This window comes from Propithecus coquereli, unplaced genomic scaffold, assembly GCF_000956105.1.
Source record: "Propithecus coquereli isolate 6110/MARCELLA unplaced genomic scaffold, Pcoq_1.0 Scaffold61, whole genome shotgun sequence".
NCBI lineage: Eukaryota > Metazoa > Chordata > Mammalia > Primates > Indriidae > Propithecus > Propithecus coquereli.
The window spans coordinates 1676488-1696079 of NW_012152063.1; the positions used below are offsets into that span (position 1 = coordinate 1676488).

Consider the following 19592-nt stretch of genomic DNA (forward strand, 5'->3'; position numbering starts at 1 on the left):
TTTGGAAGTTGCAGTTTTGTTTCTTTTTTTATGTGTCATTCTAAAATCTTTCCAAGTTTATTTCTTTTTCTTATTTTTTTCTTTTGTGATTTTTTTTTTTTTTTACACTTTTGGTTGTTTTGATAAAAATTCTCACACAGCATCAAAAATTATACTGATTTATGTCAATTCTAAGACACACTAATTTACATTTTAACGTCTCAAGTTGGGATGCCTTCTATGGTAGATAAAATGTGCCATATTTGTCAGATAAAAAAAAGTTCATGGGGAGAAAAATCACTGGAAATATGAAGAAAATGGAACTTCTCCAACTCTACTACTTGGACAAACAGCTTGCTTTAATTGAGTTTTAGTTTCTTCGTTTATAAATCGGTGATGAAATTTTCCATTTTTCCCTCATGGAGTTGTAGTGAGAATAAAATGAGATAATATGTATAAATGCTTTAGATATAGTACAGAAATAAAATTAAGTTGTTACAGCTTTAGGTGGAAAAAGTTGAATTACTTTAAACTTCTGAATTACAAACCTACATGCTGTAATGAAAAGATTTTTAAGCTATTGGGATATTTAACACGTAGAGGCTGGAGTTGTTAAGTCAACAGGCACCATGGGGGCAAGAGTTCATACCTTCAAAGTAAACATAATCTTTCTGTTGTAAGAAAGAATGAAGTGTGGTAAGTGTAAGTTCAGAGTTGCAATTTTTAGATTTAATTGCATGTTTTTTTGTGTCCTGATTTGGTCAGTGGGGTAATTGTAATTGGAAAATTGTAATTTTGTTCAGTCTCAACCCCAAAATAAATGAAAAACATGAATATTTCAATCAAAGAAAAATCTAACTACAGTTGCTTTCAAATTATTGCATTTGCCGTCTTTCAAAATTTTGATCGTTTTCAAATTATTCTAGTTTAATATTTTAACGAGTGACTAGGTTTGTAGTATTCTCTCTCTGTCATTGTTAAAACTACTGAATGAATGTATAATGTTTGGTTGCTGAATATTTGTTTGTGTTTTGAATTAAGAAAATGATTCACTATCTACAGAACCTTGAATTTTCAGAGGACATCTTTATGCTGATATTTATAATCTGCTTTTTTGCCAAATATGTTCTTAAAATTTCTTAACTTTTGATTTAAAAATACAGTAACAAAAATGTCCCTTCATGCCATTTTTCACTTGAAATGAACTTGTCGATGTTCACAAACTTTACAAAATTACTAGGCATTTTCAAAGAAAGAAACAATTAACTTGGGGGAAATTTCAGCCCATATTTTAAAAGTGATATTTGAACACTTCAGTGACTTAATTTATATACAGTTTTAACAGTGGGGGTCATCATTCCAAACACGTTTGAGTTATTGGTGAAAGCAGGCTGGGTTTGGTCTTTCCTTCTTATCACATTTTACCTACATTCATCTTCATACCATTTTACCACTGTAAAAGGAATAATCCAAATCCACTTGTAATAATTTATGAAAACTCTAGGATAGTAAACTCAAATTCATTAGCATGTTACTCAAGATCTTCCATTGCCCACTAACCTTTCATGTACAGTGCTTTATATATCTCAGCCATCTGGGATTCCCCACAATTTTTTGCCCTTTCCTGCCTTCCTGTTTTTGCTCATCTTAAACCCTTCTCTGTCTTTGGAAAGTTACTGAATAAAGCCTCCTAGAAGCTTTATCTTTACTTTAAAATTTTCTCTTTGGTATCTTAATATTTGAGGGCCACCCCAGACTAATTCAGTCAGAATTTGTGGGGGTTGAGGGGAGGGCATATGATTTTTTTTTTTTTTAAAGTTTCTTAGATAATTCTAAATTACCGTGGGAGCTGAGAGCTGGTGTTGTAAGGTTTTGTTTTACTTTGTCTTTGCCAATAACCGTACCAGAGCTACGTATTGTAGATAATCGTGAGCCTGTTTTTTTCCCCTGATAGACCATTGACTTCCTTTTGGCAGAGATCATATATTTTTTTCTCCTGTTGCATCCTATAGTTTGAGTGTTTTTTTGTTTGTTTGTTTTTAACATAGAATGTAATTTGTTCTCTAAATATTTCCTGAAATGAATTTGCAGAATTGGCTGCCCTCTTTTCCAACTGTTTTTCTCAGTTAAAACTTGCAAAAGAAAACTTTTGTAAAATGATACTTTGGGTTTGTTTTTTTTTAGCCCACAGCAATCAAAATTAAATCCAGAAGCACAGCTAAATATTTTAAAGCATGAAAGTTAGCATTAGGTTAAAAATTAACAACAGTAAGTAGGAATTACTTTTATCTGTCCACTGTAGAATCTAATGTTTCTTGAAATGCCCTCTTTTGGTCTATTCTTGGCCAACCATTCAAACACCTCTGTGGGTTTCCTGTAGCCTTTGCCATGAACGCATCTACTTTCGGTTAAATTGTATTGTAATTGTAATTGTCTGGGGTTCTTTATGAGTCTGATGTAAGTGTGCTATAAGATGCACCGAGGTCATTTTCTTTATTTTATTCATTCTAATCATAAATATTAATCGAGTACCAACAGCAGTGAACAAAACAAACCAAAATGGCATAACTTCATGGAGCTTATATTTATGGGGGCAAACAGATGCTAAACAAATAAATTATAGATCAAAGTAGATGGTAACCAAGTTCTATGGAGAAGGATAAAGCAGAGTAAATGGAATGAAGAGTGGTGGGTGGATGGAGGAGGATAGGTACATGGTTTCATCTGTGGTGGCCACAACTGGCCTGCTTGGGAAGACAACATGGGAAGAAAGGCTTAAAGAAGATGAAAAACAAATATCTGGGAAAAGTGTTTCATATAGGGGGAACAGCCTTTGAAAAGACACTGTGGACGACTATTCCTGGCTTATGCAAGGGACAAAGTGGGCAAGCAGTACAGTGGCAGGAAATGAGGGCAGAGAAGTTATGGGCCCCCGATTATGGTGGCCTTGAGAGCACTATAAGGACTTGAGCTTTTACCCCCAGTGAAATGGGGAGCCGTTGGTGGGTTTGGGCCTGAGAGGTGTCGTGGTCTGATTTTTATGCAGAAGATCATCTGGCTCTTGAATTAAGAATAGATTGTAGGCCGGGCGCGGTGGCTCACGCCTGTAATCCTAGCACTCTGGGAGGCCGAGGCGGGCGGATTGTTTGAGCTCAGGAGTTCAAAACCAGCCTGAGCAAGAGTGAGACCCCGTCTCTACTAAAAATAGAAAGAAATTAATCGGACAACTAAAAATATATAGAAAAAATTAGCCAGGCATGGTGGCGCATGCCTGTAGTCCCAGCTACTCGGGAGGCTGAGGCAGAAGGATTGCTTGAGCCCAGGAGTTGGAGGTTGCTGTGAGCTAGGCTGACGCCACGGCACTCACTCTAGCCCGGGCAACAGAGTGAGACTGTCTCAAAAAAAAAAAAAAAAAAAAAAAAAAGAATAGATTGTAGATGGCACAGGTGAAAGCAGTGAGACTAGTTATTAAGGCTATTGCTGTAATTTAGACATGAGACAAAGGAATTTTGGTCTGGTATGGTAGCAAAGGAATTAAAAGAAATAGATTCTGGGCCTGTTTTGGAGGTGGGGCCAGACCTGATTTTTTAAGGGAAATGGACAAGTCACAGATTACTCATGATTTATAGCTTAAGCAGCTGGCAGGGTAGATTCACGATTACCTGGGATGGGGAAGACAAGTGGAGCAGGCTTGGGGATGAACATATGGGGTTTGGTATTAGATGTGACGCCAGTAGGTACTCACGGGGAGATGTCAGGTAGCACTCATGCTAACAACACTGTGCTTCAGGGGAGAGGGTTACCTGGAGGTTTAAATTTAGGGAGCCATTTGAAGAGTTGAGAGTGGATGAAATCAAGTTAGTGAGCGTAGATGGAGAAGGGCAATGGTCCATGGATTGAAGCGGTGACAGTCATACATTAAGAGATCCAGGAGATGAGGAAGATTCAGCAAAGGAGCCTGAAAAGGAACGGCCCATCAGGTAGGAGGAAAACTGGGTAGAGGTAGGTGTCCTAGAAGCCAAGTGCAAGCCATTTCAAGGACACGGGATTAAACATCTGTGTCAAATGGTGCTGCTAAGTAAGATGAGGAACAAGACTTGATTCTTGAATTTGTCAATAAAGTAGTCATTCAAAAAAACCTTTTATTTTTCTTATGATAAACCCCTGAACAGTAAGGACCATGTCTTCATCATTCCTGTTTTCCCGAGTGCCTGGAACAGCCCTGGCATATGGTTGGCATTTAATTGACTGAATGCAGGAGTCAGTGCAGGATTGTTCTGCCCATAATTTCATTTCTTGTTGTCCAGAAATGCTCCAAAGAAGGAAAAAATAGGGTGGGGTTGAAACTTTGTTGGCAGGTATAGATGTCACCTCAAACTAGTTATCCTTGGAAAAATGACAAGTGTGAGTCCCTTATTTTCAATTTCCTTTATGCAATTTCTTTTCAGGAGATATTATATACTTTGTATTTTGGCACCATGGAGAACCAGAAAGAAGAAAAATATGGGCAGGAGCGAGTCAGGCTTTCTGTGTCATTTGAAGAATAAAAAAATAAAGCAATCAAAGAACTGAGGTTTTGCCTTCAACACTAAACGTCTGGTTATTTAGCAAAATTTAGATTATTTATAGAATTTTCACGTTTCCATCCAGATGTTTGGCATCATGGAAACACATGTTTGTGCTTCAGTTTTCCACATTAAGCAGAAGTTCAGAAGAGAGTTCAATGTTCTTGTAATTCCTCATTACAAATGTTGAAGCATATGGAGGAAAATAGTCTGGGGCCTTTGTTTTCTCTACATATCTGTGGATGCTCTATTACATTTTGGTGATAAAGTGTTTCTGCATCTTATTACTGTTTGATTTTTTTTTATTTGATCCCATTACTCCTTATTTCTGTTTTAAATTTGTTGCTATGCGCTACTATAACTTCTCTGTTGCTTTAGTGATAACAAAACATTTTTTAATAATTTAACTACAACATCTAATCCAGTTTTTTCAAATGTTCTAAATTACTCTTTCATCCTCAAAGCAATCCATTTACCCTGGGAGAATTTTGATGCTCAAAAAAAGTAGCTGTTTTAGCAATATTAAAATCTGTTTTTTCATCTTATTCATGAAACGTGGTAGATATTTGAAAGAATGAAAATCCCTTTTATAGGTTATATAAATAATAATATGGAACATCATTAGACTGAATTTTCTTCCCCCCAAATATTGCATAGGTTGGTGAATAAGCATTTGCCTGTCCTTAAATCGTAACGAGCAGTATCATAAGCTCTTTCATTCCACATTTTATTTTTGAACACTTCTTCTGTACCAGGCACTTAGCCAGGTGCTAGGAATGTAAGATCAACATATGCCTTGATTATATGGCACTTAAAGTGTAGAAGGCTCATCAGAAGAATTCAAAGTATGGCTGGGGTGGGAAATAGTGGCTAATGAATTACCTCCAGAGGCAATCCAGGCCCTTCACATCCTGGGCTTTGTCAGTTTAGGAGTATGGACTTTATCCTAAGATCAGAAACAAAGGACAGCCAGCATAGAAATGACCCGATCTGATTTGGCTTTAAAAGAAAAAAAAAAAAGACCGTAATATTAGTTAGGAATAGAATTCAGCTGCAGGTAATAGAAACCTACCTACCACTGCTTAAAAGGGTAAAGTTTATTGTTTTCATGCAAAAAGAAGTTAAGATATAGGTAACCCAGAGCAGGTGTACAATTCAAGCATGTTGTCATGGACCCAGTCTTTGACTGCTTTCCTGCCCAACCGTCCTTGGCATGTGGCTTTCTGCCTTGTCATCAAATTACACCTGCAACTCTAGGTACCATGATTTGTTCCATGCCAGAAGGAAGATGCTCTAAAATACCTTTCCTTGTAAAGCTTTGTCTTTTGTTGGGGGGAACAGATTTATTGAGGTGTTATTGACATAGTAAGCTGCACATACTTAAAGTATAGCATTTGATAAGTTTTGTCCTGTGTATATACCTGTGAACCCGTTACCACATGCAAGACCTTGAATATACTCATCACCCCAAAAGTCTCCTCCTCCTTTGTAATCCCTCTTTCCCGCCTCCAAACCCCTGCTCCTAATCTTCAGGTAGCCCCTAACCTGCTCAGTAGTCAAACTTAGATTAGAGTTAAATTTAGTAAACCTAAGGAGGGGTTTGCAGAAAAAAGGTGGTCCAGGACATTACCCTGGCTCATTGATTCCCTTCTTTTGATCTTAGGGAAAGAAGCTTTAGGGAGGTCTTTTCAGCTAAAAGAGAGTGCTCATGTTTTTTTTTTTTAAGTTTATTGACAAGGTGAAGAATTTAGATTTGGTTTTAGTAGGTAGAGCAGTCATAGTGGTAAAGGTAAACAGGGTTGATGCAACTTTGCAGATATTAAAGAATTTATGATGAACTCCTGCAAGATGAAGCTTGTGTTAATCAGGATTCTTTATGGGTTATTGGTGATCTTTAAAGAATGTGTTGGCTCATATAACTGGGACATCTGATAGTTGGATTATAAGGTTTGGCTGGATCAAGAAGCTCAGAGAAGGTCAGAATTCTCATAGGCCTAAATTTACTTTCTCTTACAATTAATTTAAGAAGAAAACTGTTATCATTATTGAACAAAGGATTCTTTGCAGTTCCTTTGTCTACCAAGTTCTAGGGACAGACTTTTTAATTATGCAGTTAGAATTAATTTTATTTGAATCAATTATTTTTAGATCACTAGTTTGGAAGACTTTCATATAATCTCATTCTCTCCAAAATTACAAACTAACCATAACACGTAATTACCACTACTCAGAAGTAAATTGTTTCATTATATCTTTAAAAGGCTCCTGTTTAGTAAAAGTTAAAGAAACATTGATAATCAAATCTTATTAGAGGCGTATTATAAATCTTTAGGTGTTATTTCTAAATTAAAAAGTAAATTATGGATATTTGGAATATTTTTGTTATAAGGTATTAGAAACACCAGTCACAAGAAAACACATCGTTTTCACTTTTTAAACTAAAAAAAAAAACAACAACATATTTTGGGGGGTTTATCAGAAAATCGATGAACTCAAATAAATTCATTTGTGCAGTTTCGCTGTTATAATAATAAATGCAAACTTTTTTTGGATTGGACAATTGAATCTATGTTCTCTTTCACTTTCAAGAATGGCCCTTGCAAACAAGGCTGTATTTATGTGTGTATGTACCTGGGAGTTGTGTATGAGGAGGGGGTAGGGCAGTGTCTTGGTTCACACTCGAGATCATCCAAGTGTGACGGAGCTAGAGAATTGCCTTCTCTTATAAACATGTGGAGAATCAACAAGGTATTGCCTGCTACCTTCAGGTGTGTACCACCTTCATTCAAAAGCCTCCTTTTTCCAAAATGGGAACAAATTGTTGGAGGAAATGTAGACTCTACCCGAATATGCACAGATGGGAATTAATATGACATATTTGAGAGAGAAATGAGAATATCTTAATTTAAGCAGCTAGGTTTGGGGAATAGTGGCAACTAAGGCTAGATGAGGAAAGTTGGACTAATTTACAGAGGAAAGCAAAGCCAAAGGATTTAGACTTTGGGACTTAGTAAGGAGGGGATTGTTAAAACTTTCAAGGCTAGTTTTAATTAGGGAATATTTCATATGCACGGAAATTAATATGGTAAACTCTTGTGAATTCACTAGTTAGATTTCATAGATACCAGTGTTTTGCTTTGTTTCTCTCTCTTTTTATAAGAGATGGGGTCTTACTGTGTTGCCCAGGCTGGAGTACAGTGCCTATTCACAGTTGCAATCATAGCGCATTACAGCCTCAAACTCCTGGGCCCAAGTGATCCTCCTACCTCAACCTGTCAAGTAGCTGGGACTACAGGGACGTACCACCACACCTGGCTAATCTCTGTTTTTAAGAAGTTAAATGTTACAGTTGAGCTAAAGGCCCATTCTACAGGCTCTTCCCCATTTTCCCCATCTCAAAAATAGTCACTATCTTGAAATCAACATCTGTCATTTCCATGCATGTTTGTGACAATTTCACATAGTAATCATCCACAAAGAATATATACTGTTGTTTCTTGTGTTTGAAAATTTATATAAATGGGTTGTTTTCTCTATATTTATGCAAGCTGTCTGATTTATTTTTTGATATTTTTGAAGTTTGTCAATTTAATAGAAATAGACAAAAGTCATTTGTATTCTAGTGTGTGATCACACTAGAGTCTGTGAATTCCTTGGTCACGATGTTTGAGGTTGTTTTCAATTTTTTACTGTTACAAACAAGGCTGCAGCAGAATCCTGAGATAGGTGTTGGGGACATGGATGTTTCTCTTGGGGATTAACCTAGAAACAGAATTGCTGGGTTAGTAAGAGATACATATCTTTAATTTTCCTAAGTGCTGCTAATTTGTTCTGTGAAGTGGCTCAACAATTTACATTTCTACTTGTGTGTGAGTTCTAGATTCCCCACCTCTTTGGTGTCATCAGGCTTAACTTTGGCCAATCTGGTGCATGTGAAATAGCATCTTCTTGTTTTAATTTGTCTTTTCCTGAGTTTTAATGAGTTTTAACATCTTTCACAGGTCGATTGACCTTCTGAATTCTTCTTCAGTGAATTGTCTCTTCTTACTTTTGATCACCTTTCAGTTTGCTTTTTGTCCTAAGTTGATTTGTAGGTGTTCTCATGTGTGTGCTGGTGGAAATATCTTCTTGTCCTAAGCCTATCCCACATTTGTCTAGTAGTTTTCATCGTACAGTATAGAATCTACAAAATGTTTTTCCCATCACTTCAAGGACTTATTATTTCTTTCTAGAATTTTAAGTTTTTAATATGAAGTATAATATGGGTGAAAACACAGAATCTGCAGCCAGACAACCTGGGTTCATATCCTGGCTCCACCCCTGCCTTACTGGGTAACCTTGGGTGAGTTACTTAACATCTCTCTGTGTACAACTTTTCCTATCTGGAAAAGGGAGGCAATACTACTACGTATCTCTTAGGGTTGTTGTGAAGATTAACTTAGTCAATAAATGTAAAGCACTTAGAATACTTCCTTAAACATAGCAAATACCATATCATTATTATATGTACTTTTTTGGGATCTTAAAGCAATTTTTCTTTAACCACAGAGTTGTTAAAATGTTTTCGGTACTTTTAGGTTGTGCTTTTTGTATGTAGAGCTTCACGTGTGGTTTGAGGTAGGAACCGATACTATCCTTTTTCAAAATGGGAGAGTAATTGTCACAGGGCTACTTATGAAAGCCCACCCTTTCCCTACTGAGGTAGAATTCCGTCTCTCTCAAAGACCACACTGTTGGCCTACTTGGATCTGTGTCAGTTACTTGGTTTTAATGACTGAACCATTATAATACATTCTAATATTTGTTAGATGATTTTTAACTTCTTGAGTTCTTTTAATTTTACTAATTAAAGAAAATGAAACGTGTCCAACAAACATAGAGTCAGGCTCAAGCTTTGCAGGGCGTAAGTGAAAACAACAACAAAGGCAGGATTCAGGACAGTTAGATTTAACCAGTGACAGGGTCGATTTGCCACCAGGGGCATTTCTTCTGCGTGGTGCTGGTGACAGTGCAGCTGGGCTGACAGTGCAGCAGACGTAGGCTTCTCTCCTTAATCTTCTTAAAAATGTTCCTAGCTCTTCTGTGACATTTATTCTTCCGTATGAATTAATGGATCATTGTGTAAAGTTCTATCTAAAACCCTATTGAGGCTTTTGCTAGAACTAGATTGAATTTGTAGGTTAAATTGAGTGTGAATTAATGCTTCATAACAATGAGGGTTTCTGTCCATGAACATGATCTGTGTCTTCATTTATTTCAGGTCTTTTTCACGGCCTTCAATACATTTCACAATTTTCTTCATGAAGATCTTATACTACTTTCATTACATTTATATTGTCATGTACCTTATATTTTGGGAGCATGTAACAAATTGTATCCTAAAGAAATACATTAAAATTATTTTCCGTGCCTGCGCATGCTGTCAATTTTTATATAATGATCCTGTCTCTAGCAACTTTTCTGGTTCTTACCACTTTAATAATTTTTGGATTCTTTTGGATTTCTTTTGTAGATACTCCTATTAATTTGTGAATGAGGATAGCTGTGTTTCTCTCCTCCCATTGTTGTTCTGTATTCACTCTTACTCAATTATCTAAGACTCCTCCACTACAGTGCAGAACAGAAATGGTGAAAGCCCCATACCTTGTCTTATTCCTCAATTTTGGAGGAAATGTTTCTTATGTTTTATCATTGAGTATGATTTTTGCTTTGGGTTTTTGATAGGTATTCTTTATCAGTTAAAAAAATTTGGGGCCAGTTGTGGTGGCTCACACCTGTAATCCTAGCACTCTGGAAGGCCGAGGCGGGAGGATCACTCAAGGTGAGGAGTTCAAGACCAGCCTGAGCAAGAGTGAGACCCCGTCTCTACTAAAAAATAGAAAGAAATTAGCTGGACAACTAAAAATATATAGAAAAAATTAGCCAGGCATGGTGGCACATGCCTGTAGTCCCAGCTACTCGGGAGGCTGAGGCAGGAGGATCGCTTGAGCCCAGGAGTTGGAGGTTGCTGTGAGCTAGGCTGACACCACGCACTTTAGCCCAGAGCAAGACTCTGTCTCAAAAAAAAAAAAAAAAAAAATTTGGGAGGATTTTCTCCTGTTCTTTCCCTTAAAAAATAATTTGGCTGAGAGGGCTGTCACTTTTTTCTCTTTTAATGAAGCTTTATATATTCTTTCTATTATAATTTCCTCTTCTTTCTCCTTTTTTTGGGTTTGTTTATTTGACTTCTTCAAGTCTGTGTTTTTTAAAATATGTTTTCCCCAATATTGTTTTTCTTTCTCTTTTATCTTTTTAGTCAGTTTAAATATATTAATTGTAGCCTCATTCAGTTAGTTCTGTTACAGCAAGTTCTTGGGAGCTCTGATCCTTCTTTTGCTGTGCTTGTCACCGCTCTCGCATGGGAAATATTTTTCTTATGCATTTGGTGATTTTCGATTAGCAATGAAGTTTTAATTTTTTTCTTTGGGAATCATTTAAAGGCTGAGATTTGGAAAGTTCCCTCCTGAGTCATTTTGGATGTACTTCTGTGAGTTTTCTTCCCCCAGATGCCACCATCTCCTGTGATCAGCTTTTATCTGAATTGCTTGTCTTGAAGATTCCTGCATGTCTGAGGCAGTGTACATTTAGACTGCAAACCTGGGCATGATAGGCTTGGTGTTTCTCCTTCTTGCAAACTTTTTGAAGAGACTGAAAAATCTTTCCAGTCTTCCTTGATGTATTGCAGTTTTTCTATAACCCCTTACACACTAAGAAGATAGCTTTTTGAAAATCCTAGCTATGCAGGGGTCCACTTCCCAATTCTGCCTGGTTTAAAATCTAAATCCCTCCCCCTTAGGGACTTTTTTGATCCAGGAACTCCTTCCCCACCCCCCTCATGGGACCCCATGGCGCCAGTTGTATGTTTACGGTTCTGACTTTCTATTCTCCTTTCTTTGTTGGCCTATGGGACTTTCCTCTAGTTTCTCTGTGCTCAGCTATATATTTAAATACAATGTTGCAATCTTTTTTTTTTGAGACAGAGTCTCACTGTGTTGTCCAGGCTAGAGTGCCATGGCGTCATCCTAGCTCACAGCAACCTCAAACTTCTGGGCTCAAGCAATCCTACTGCCTCAGCCTCCCAAGTAGCTGGAACTATAGGCATGTGCCACCATGCCTGGCTAGTTTTTTTATGTATATATATTTTTTTAGTTGTCCGGCTAATTTCTTTCTATTTTTTTTTAGTAGAGATGGGGTTTCGCTCTTGCTCAGGCTGGTCTCGAACTCCTGAGCTCAAACAATCCACCCGCCTCGGCCTCCCAGAGAGCTAGGATTACAGGCGTGAGCCACCGCGCCCAGCCTGCAATCTTTTTTAATGTTTAAAATATTTGTATCAGGAAGGATTCTATGGTAATTCAGTTACCTGTTCCCAGAACCCTTTGTGGTAGACTCAGTTACCACCACTCCCAAGAAGTTGCCACATCCCAATCCTTGGAATGTACAAATATGTTACCTTATATAGCCAAGGGGACTTTGAAGATGTGATGAAATTAAGAATCTTTAGATGGGGAGATTCATCTGGATTATCCGGCTGAGCTTTATGTAATCACATGGGTTTTTATAAGAGGGAGGCAGGAGGGTCAGAGCCAGAAAAGGGGATGTGCTGAGGGAAGCAGGCTGTGGTCTGAGAGATTTGCAGTTCGGATGCTGCTGGCTTTGCAAGGAATGCCGAGAAATGCGAGTAGTCTCAAGAAGCCAGAAAAGGCAAGGAAACAGATTCCTCCTCTAGAGCTTCCAGGAGTACAGCCTGACACTGATTTCAGCCTACTAAGATCCATGTTGGACTTCTGACCTCCACAACTGTAAGACAATGAATTTATGTTGTTTGAATCCCCTATGCTTGTGGTGATTTGTTAAAGCAGGAATAGGGAACCGTCTTAAATGGCTTTAGAGGGTTGCCTGGTAGTAGTAATTGGAAAAGAATGAAAACTGTGTTAAAGACACAGCAGAATCAACTTGGTGAGGAGTACCCTTGACAGAGAGCTGTATATTAAAAGGAAGCAGCCTCTTCTTTCCCATATCTGGGGAAAAAAATAATCAGAACAGAAATATTTGTGAATATTCTTGATAATGTTTTCAATAATAGCGTAATGCCTATTCTGAGAACGAGACTAGTGTTTTCACTACCCCTTTGGTTGTAGAAATTACTTTTTAAAAGGGGAATAGATTCTCATTATTAATGAGCCTATTAGTTGGCAACTGAGTGGGCATTGAACAGTTTTCTTATTTTGCTGAAATGTTGGTGTTGTAAATAGAGTATTTGGTTTGCTGGGTGGTAGGAAGCTGACAGGGATGCCTGAATGCCTCCCTCTTGCTCCATGGTAGAGACTCAAGTAAAATATCAGGCAGTTTCTGTAACAATGACCAGTTGCTGACGTCCGCTTCCAAACATGTGAATTGTTCTGTATTTGTTTTCTAGAGCTGCTGTGGAAAATTACCACAAACTTGGTGACTTAAAAACAAGAGAAATTTGTCCTTTCACAGTGCTGGAGACCAGACGTTTGAAGTCAAGGTGTCCACAGAGTCAGGCTCCCTTGGGAGGCCCTGGGGAGGAATCTGTTCCTTGCCTCTTCTGTCTCCTGGTGGCTGCCGGCATTCCTTGGCTTATGGCTGCAGCAATCTCTGCCGCTTTTCTTTTTTTCACCTTCTCCTTTGTGTGTGTGTCTCTCTAATTTCTCTCTGCCTCTCTCTTATAAGGATACTTGTGATGACATTTAGGGCCCACCCGATAATCCAGGTTAAGCTCCTCCTCTTAAGATCCTTAAATTAATCACATCACATCTTTTGGCCATAAAAGGTAATAATCATTCTTTTGCTACATAGAGTAATATTCACGAGGGGGGGGGCAGTCATTTTTCAGCCTACTTCTTGCTACCTTACTGTTTCTTTGCAGTCTTTGGTCTATTCTGTTTGCCTGGATTGTTTTGAATTATTCTTCCACATTCTGGCACACCTTGTAACAATCTCAGGTGTAGCAATTATTCGTCCCATTGTAATTTTTCATTCTCTCTTACACTGACTTCTAGAGAAAGGGTCAGAAAACTACAGCTCACAGCCCAAATCCATCCCATTGCCTGTTTTTGTACAGCCTGCCAGCTAAGAATGGTTTTACATTTTTAAATGATTAAAAAAAAAAATCAAAGGAAGGATAATAGTTTGTGATACGTGAAGATTATATGAATTCAAATTTCAGCATGTGTGGAATAAGGTGTTATTGAAACACAGGCTTGCTCATTTGTTTACACGTTGTGTATCTCTGCTTTTGTGTACAATGGCAGAGTTGAATAGTTGTGGCAAAGACCGCGTGACCTGCAAAGCCTGATAGAAAATATCTGGCCCTTTACAGAGACAGTCTGCCAACTCCTGTTCTTGTAGGAATGTCTTATCTCTGGCTTTCAGCACATACTGGGCACCAACTATTTGCTGATGAATAATTATTATTTAAGAATATATAACTGTTGATATTCTTAATATTTAAGAATTTCATTAATATAGGAAGGATTTGATATGATTCCCAAAAGGATTCTTTAAAACTGTGGGGTTAGGAGAATGTTATATATGATATGATTCATATATAACATTTTATATTTTTATATTTTTTGACTCTAAGACTTAAAGGATGGAATATAGTCCTGCTCATGAGCTTAACCGAATTAGGAAATAAACATCACAGCCAGAACTTGATGTTGGCTAGTGGGATGGTTAATTTTATGTGTCCACTTGGCTAGGTTGTTTGATGAAACACTAGTCTAGATATTGCTGTGAAGGCATTTTGTCGATGTGACTAGCATTTACAGTTAGATGACTTTAAATCAGATTACCCTCCATCATGTGGGTGGGCCTCCTCCCATCAGTTGAAGCCCTTAAGAACAAAGATTAAGGTGTTCTGAGGAAGAAGGAATTCTGCTTGTTTCTAGCTTGCTGGCCAGTCCCACAAATTTCTGACTTGTCACTCACAATAATCATGTGAGCTGGTTCTTTAAAATCTGTCTCCGTCTCTCTCTCTCTCTGTCTCATTTTCTCTCGATAGGTAGATCTAGATCTAGATACTTCCTTTTGGTTCGGTTTCTCTGGACACAGAAACACAGCCGGCTGCTCTGAAGTGTTGCAGACGTGGCGCATCCTCAGTGTTCAGTCCCAAGCTGCAATGAGGATACTAAGCATAGCCCTCTTGCCTGGCATCACCCGGCCCTTCTTCCTTCGCACCTCCCTCAGGCTTCTGTCTCTTACGGCTTGTGAAAGGAGATGTGTTATATTCGAATACCACAAAGTCAGAAATAAGCTCACTTGTGAAGAGGCCTTTTCCTCAGCCCAAGATTGTTTCAGGTTGTGAGAAGACTGTGAGTGAGGACGATAAAAATGAAACAGAAGCAATGGGCCTGCTGATAAGGGGCTGTTGAGAAAGTCACAGGGACGAGACAAATTTCTGAGTGACAAATTGGTGAAAAATTTTTCCCCCTCCTTCTTCTTCCAAAAATAAAAGCTTGCTGTGTGTACCACCAAGTCCACAGAGCTCCCTAACTTGGTTCTATCGTGCCACAGATGGTTCCTTTTATTCTCAAGCTTTGCCTCATTGGCAAAAATACAAAAATATTTTGGATAAAAATACAAATAAATGCTCAATATTTTGCTTGTGTCTCTACATGTGTACGAAGTTTTATATACCAGTAAATGTTGAATTTGTCTGCTAAACTATTGTATTACATATGAAAAATTGCACATTTGAGCAGAAAAAGATCCATTTGACTAAGTGGTGATTTATTATGTTTCTAAAAAGGCTTATCAGGCTTTAAAGGGTGCTAGAAAATATATTTTGATATTTTGATTCTTCCCAACTGGATGTTGTACTGTCAGATTGCTCCAGGGAAATAGCTGGCCCAGGGCTGAATTGAAGATTCTGTCTCCTTCCTGTTCCACGGCCCCTCCCCCATCCTTCCCCTGTACCTATTTAAGCCACATCTACCAGTGAATTATCATCTTTATGTGGCATAGTATTTACTTAAGTGTTATTTTCAAGAAGTAATTGTAACTTTGAGTTTGACAGGTCCTAACCATTAGGCCTGTGTTCTGCTTTTCAGATGGTGTTTTATAAATATATAAATAAAATGATTGGAATATAAAATACTTTGTTTTTGCTCAGAATGCTATTTCACTCTAAATAGCTAAAATCTCTTGTACTCTTTTTATCTTGCTAAGAGTTTTAATGGTCTCTCTCTATATACATGATTTCTAATAGAATAGATATAATGACATTTAAAGCAATTCATTTCAGCAACAATTCTGTGAGCAATTTTTGAGTGTTCCCCCGGCACCTGGTCCTGGGGATGTAGAGAGGTGAAAATATGTGGGTCCTCACTCTTCAATTGCTCCCAGTCCCCCGGGAGAGACAAGCTTGGAAACACAATGTGCTATGAAGGGAACTATAGAATCATATTCAAGGAACAGAGATTGCCCAGAGAAGGGAGGGATTGCTTCCATCTATTTGGGACCAGGGAGACATCACAGAGAAGGTTACAGTCCAGCTGGGCTTTGAAAGAAAGATAAGCGATTTCCATGTGAAGAGATTCATGTGTTGGACTGAGCTGTGTCAGCATCTAGAAGTTTTACATACACTATTACTTCAAAAGCTTATGTAGCACGCATTTAGGCTTAGTAAACCAGATGACCTCTGCGGATAATTTTATATATTACTGTTAGACTTTATTTTGAAAGCATGACTGAGGATTAATATAATTTTTTAAAACAATACCACCCACTAAGATTTTGTGTGTATTCTAGTATTGAGTATTAGCACTTACTTGTAAGAAATTAAGTAGGTGCCTGAGAAATGTTCTTAATGTTTAATAAACTGACATTTTCCCTATTCTCTCTCTCTCTCCCCCCTGCCTTCCTCCGTCCCTCCCCTGTTGTTCTTGCAGTTGGTTAGTCTGTTGCTGATTGGAATTGCTGCATGGGGCATTGGCTTCGGGCTGATTTCCAGTCTCCGGGTGGTTGGCGTGGTCATTGCCGTGGGCATCTTCTTGTTCCTGATTGCATTGGTGGGGCTGATTGGAGCAGTAAAACACCATCAGGTGTTGCTATTTTTTGTATCCTTTTTTTAAAGTTGGTATTTTTACCCCAATTGGGTTCTTACTCATTATTGATTACTATTTTGATAGCTACAACTAGTTTAATGTTATCATTAGGAAATGAGTTGCCAGAAAGCAGCTCCTAGCAAGTGTTACGCATATTTGTTCACGCACTATTAGGAATATACCTTAGGGTAAAGTTACTGTATATTTCCATATTCCCACTGTGCCTCCTCACATCATGAAGAATGCAGTCTGCAAATTTAGTATAGTCCTATTTCTGTATTGCAAATTCAGAGTTAAGTTGAATTGATTGAGTGACCTCTAGGCCCTTTGTAAATACATTAATACTTGGTTGAGAATTTCACAGTCCTTTTTAATTTAATATTAAGGAAGCTTGCATATATTTATCTATACTTATTTCCTATTTTATATATGTAAGAATTTTTATTTTATTCTAAATGAAATTCTAATAGATATGTTTTAATTATATAATTATCATCATTAGCATTTTTCTGTACGCACTTCTAGCTACAGTGTATTATCAAAATAATAATGTGCAGCCTGTTTGTGCTTTCTCTAAGTGCCATCTGTTCTGTTTTCTGGATGGATTGCTTGTAGTGCATTCTAAAGTTGTCAGTACCTCTGTTTTATGCTATTTTAAGAGTATTTAGAAGTATCCTTAACTTTTAACTCTCAGTATATGATTATTCTCTTACTTGTATTTATTGTTCAGTTTTCTGTATCTTGTGCTTGTTTAGCCCTGAACCAGGAGCAACAGGTAAGCAAAGACCTTTTTCTTCTGCTTTGTTATAGAATATATTATAGCATGAGTATGAAAAAAGGGAGAGAAATGATTAGAATAGAAAATCATTTCTTCTTGCTCAGAATGCTATTTCACTCTGAATAGCTAAACTCTCTTATTCCTAATTGCATTAGTGGAGCTGATTTCAGCTGAAGACACCATCAGGTGTTGCTATTTTTTGTATCTTTTAAATAGAAATTTGTTCTCACTCGGTAAAAAGAGCTACTGCTAAAAAATGTTCCCTCAGTCTTTACCCACCATTATGCAATGAAACATTTGCTCCAGAATGTTTGCAGTTCCATTCTAGCAATGATTCTTTTCAAACTATCATTTGAGTAGAGGAAAAAAGGTTTCTGTCTTGTGGCAACAGAAGGTTTGTCTTGTTACACTCTGAGAATTATGCCTTTGAACCAAGTGCTGCTTTTAAATTGCATGTACAAATTAAGACTTTTTCATTCTTGGGATAGAAATAGTGCCTTAATTTTTGTTGCAGATTGAAAGATAAGCCTTTGAAAAGTTTTATAATTTTAAATACAATGATTTTATAAAGAACATTTATTTTAGGTACACTCAGTACTAAAAGTTATAGGCTCTAGCTTTATATATTTTATGCAGAAATGACACCTTTTAATGTATACATTAAATACATTTTCTAGGGTCAGCTTCTGGAGGTTGGTTGGAATAATACAGCAAGTGCTCGAAATGATATCCAGAGAAATTTAAACTGCTGTGGGTTCCGAAGTTTTAACCCAAATGACACCTGTCTGGCTGTAAGTAGAAAGTATAAAATATTCTTTTGGAAGTGTATTACATATGGATGAATTATGATTAACATGGAAGAAATGGTCTTTTTGATGATAAATTGTTTCAAAATTGTTTTACATGTATTATGTTTACATATTCACTATTGTATCATTTGCTGTTCTCCAATATCCATTCTCAAGAGTGCTGTGTATTTCAGGCTTTGGTTTATTGTTATTATACAGAAGCTTTTGGTTTACTGTCCCTGATTTCTTCCCATTCTACTCCTCCTAGAACAAGTCATGAAAGAGAAATAACAGTAGCTCAGATCATGTGTGTTTAGATTTTGGGGAAACTCCCATTATCATCTCCCTGAGCTCTGAGCTGGACAGCCCAGCAAGGAGGCCCTTTTTGTGAGATTATCTCCTTGTAGGGGTTAGTATTACTTTTCTATTGCTGTGTAACACATTCTCACAAATTTAGTGGCTCAGAAAAACACTCATTTGTTATCTCAGTTTCCGTGGGTCAGGCATCTGGCCATAGCTTAGCTGGGTCCTCCGCTCAACGTCTCACCTGGCTGAAATCAAGGTGTTTGTTAGCTGATGTTGCAGTCTCACTTGATACTTGGGATCCTCTCTCAAGCTCAGTGGTGACTGGCAGAATTCACTTCCTCATGGTTGTAGGACCAAAGCCCCTGTTCTCTTGCTGCCCGTTGGCAGGAAGTCTTTGTCAGCAAATAGAAGCTGCTCTCGGGTCCTAACCATGCTACCCTTTTATAACGAGGCAGCATCAAAGTCACCATGAGAATCTCCATGCTGTTGGGATGCAGTCCCATGTAATGCAACATAAACATGGGAGTGACTGTCCCATCACATTCACAAGTTCTACCCACGCTCAAGGGGAGGGATTCTATAGGACATAGATACCAGGAGATGGGAGTCTTAGGGCCGTCTTAGAAACTTGCACTCTAAAAAAACAAGGACTCAGATTGGATATAATATCCCCAGATATTGTGTGCAGTTTTATGTGCTCTTTATACATACACTTTGGAGTAAAAGTTCTTTTCTTTAATTGATACAGAGCTGTGTTAAAAGTGGCCACCCGTGCTCACCGTGTGCTCCAATAATAGGAGAATATGCTGGAGAGGTTTTGAGATTCGTTGGTGGCATCGGCCTCTTCTTCAGTTTTACAGAGGTATGTGCAAATCACTCAGTATTTTTCCTCCTTTGTCACAGGGATTCCTGTTTTGTATGGCAAAAGGGCATGGCATTTTTCCTTAATTTTTGGAATATTTCAGTGGATATTTTCATTGAGAATTAGCATTGGGAAAGGAAGAACCCTGGCTTGGCATCAGAACATCCACAAATCTAACACTAACTTTAGCGTGAAATGCTTGAT

At 37.8% G+C, this 19592-nt stretch overlaps 1 protein-coding gene across 1 annotated transcript in view; it reads left to right on the forward strand.

Moving 5' to 3' along the window:
* TSPAN13 (tetraspanin 13) overlaps positions 1–19592 on the forward strand; it is a 34453-nt gene that overhangs the window by 4355 nt on the left and 10506 nt on the right. Inside the window, exons 2-5 of the mRNA XM_012659394.1 lie at positions 16499–16666; positions 17349–17429; positions 18110–18223; positions 19275–19388. Of these exons, the coding sequence (XP_012514848.1) occupies positions 16499–16666; positions 17349–17429; positions 18110–18223; positions 19275–19388 (477 nt within the window). The remainder of the gene's footprint in view (positions 1–16498; positions 16667–17348; positions 17430–18109; positions 18224–19274; positions 19389–19592) is intronic.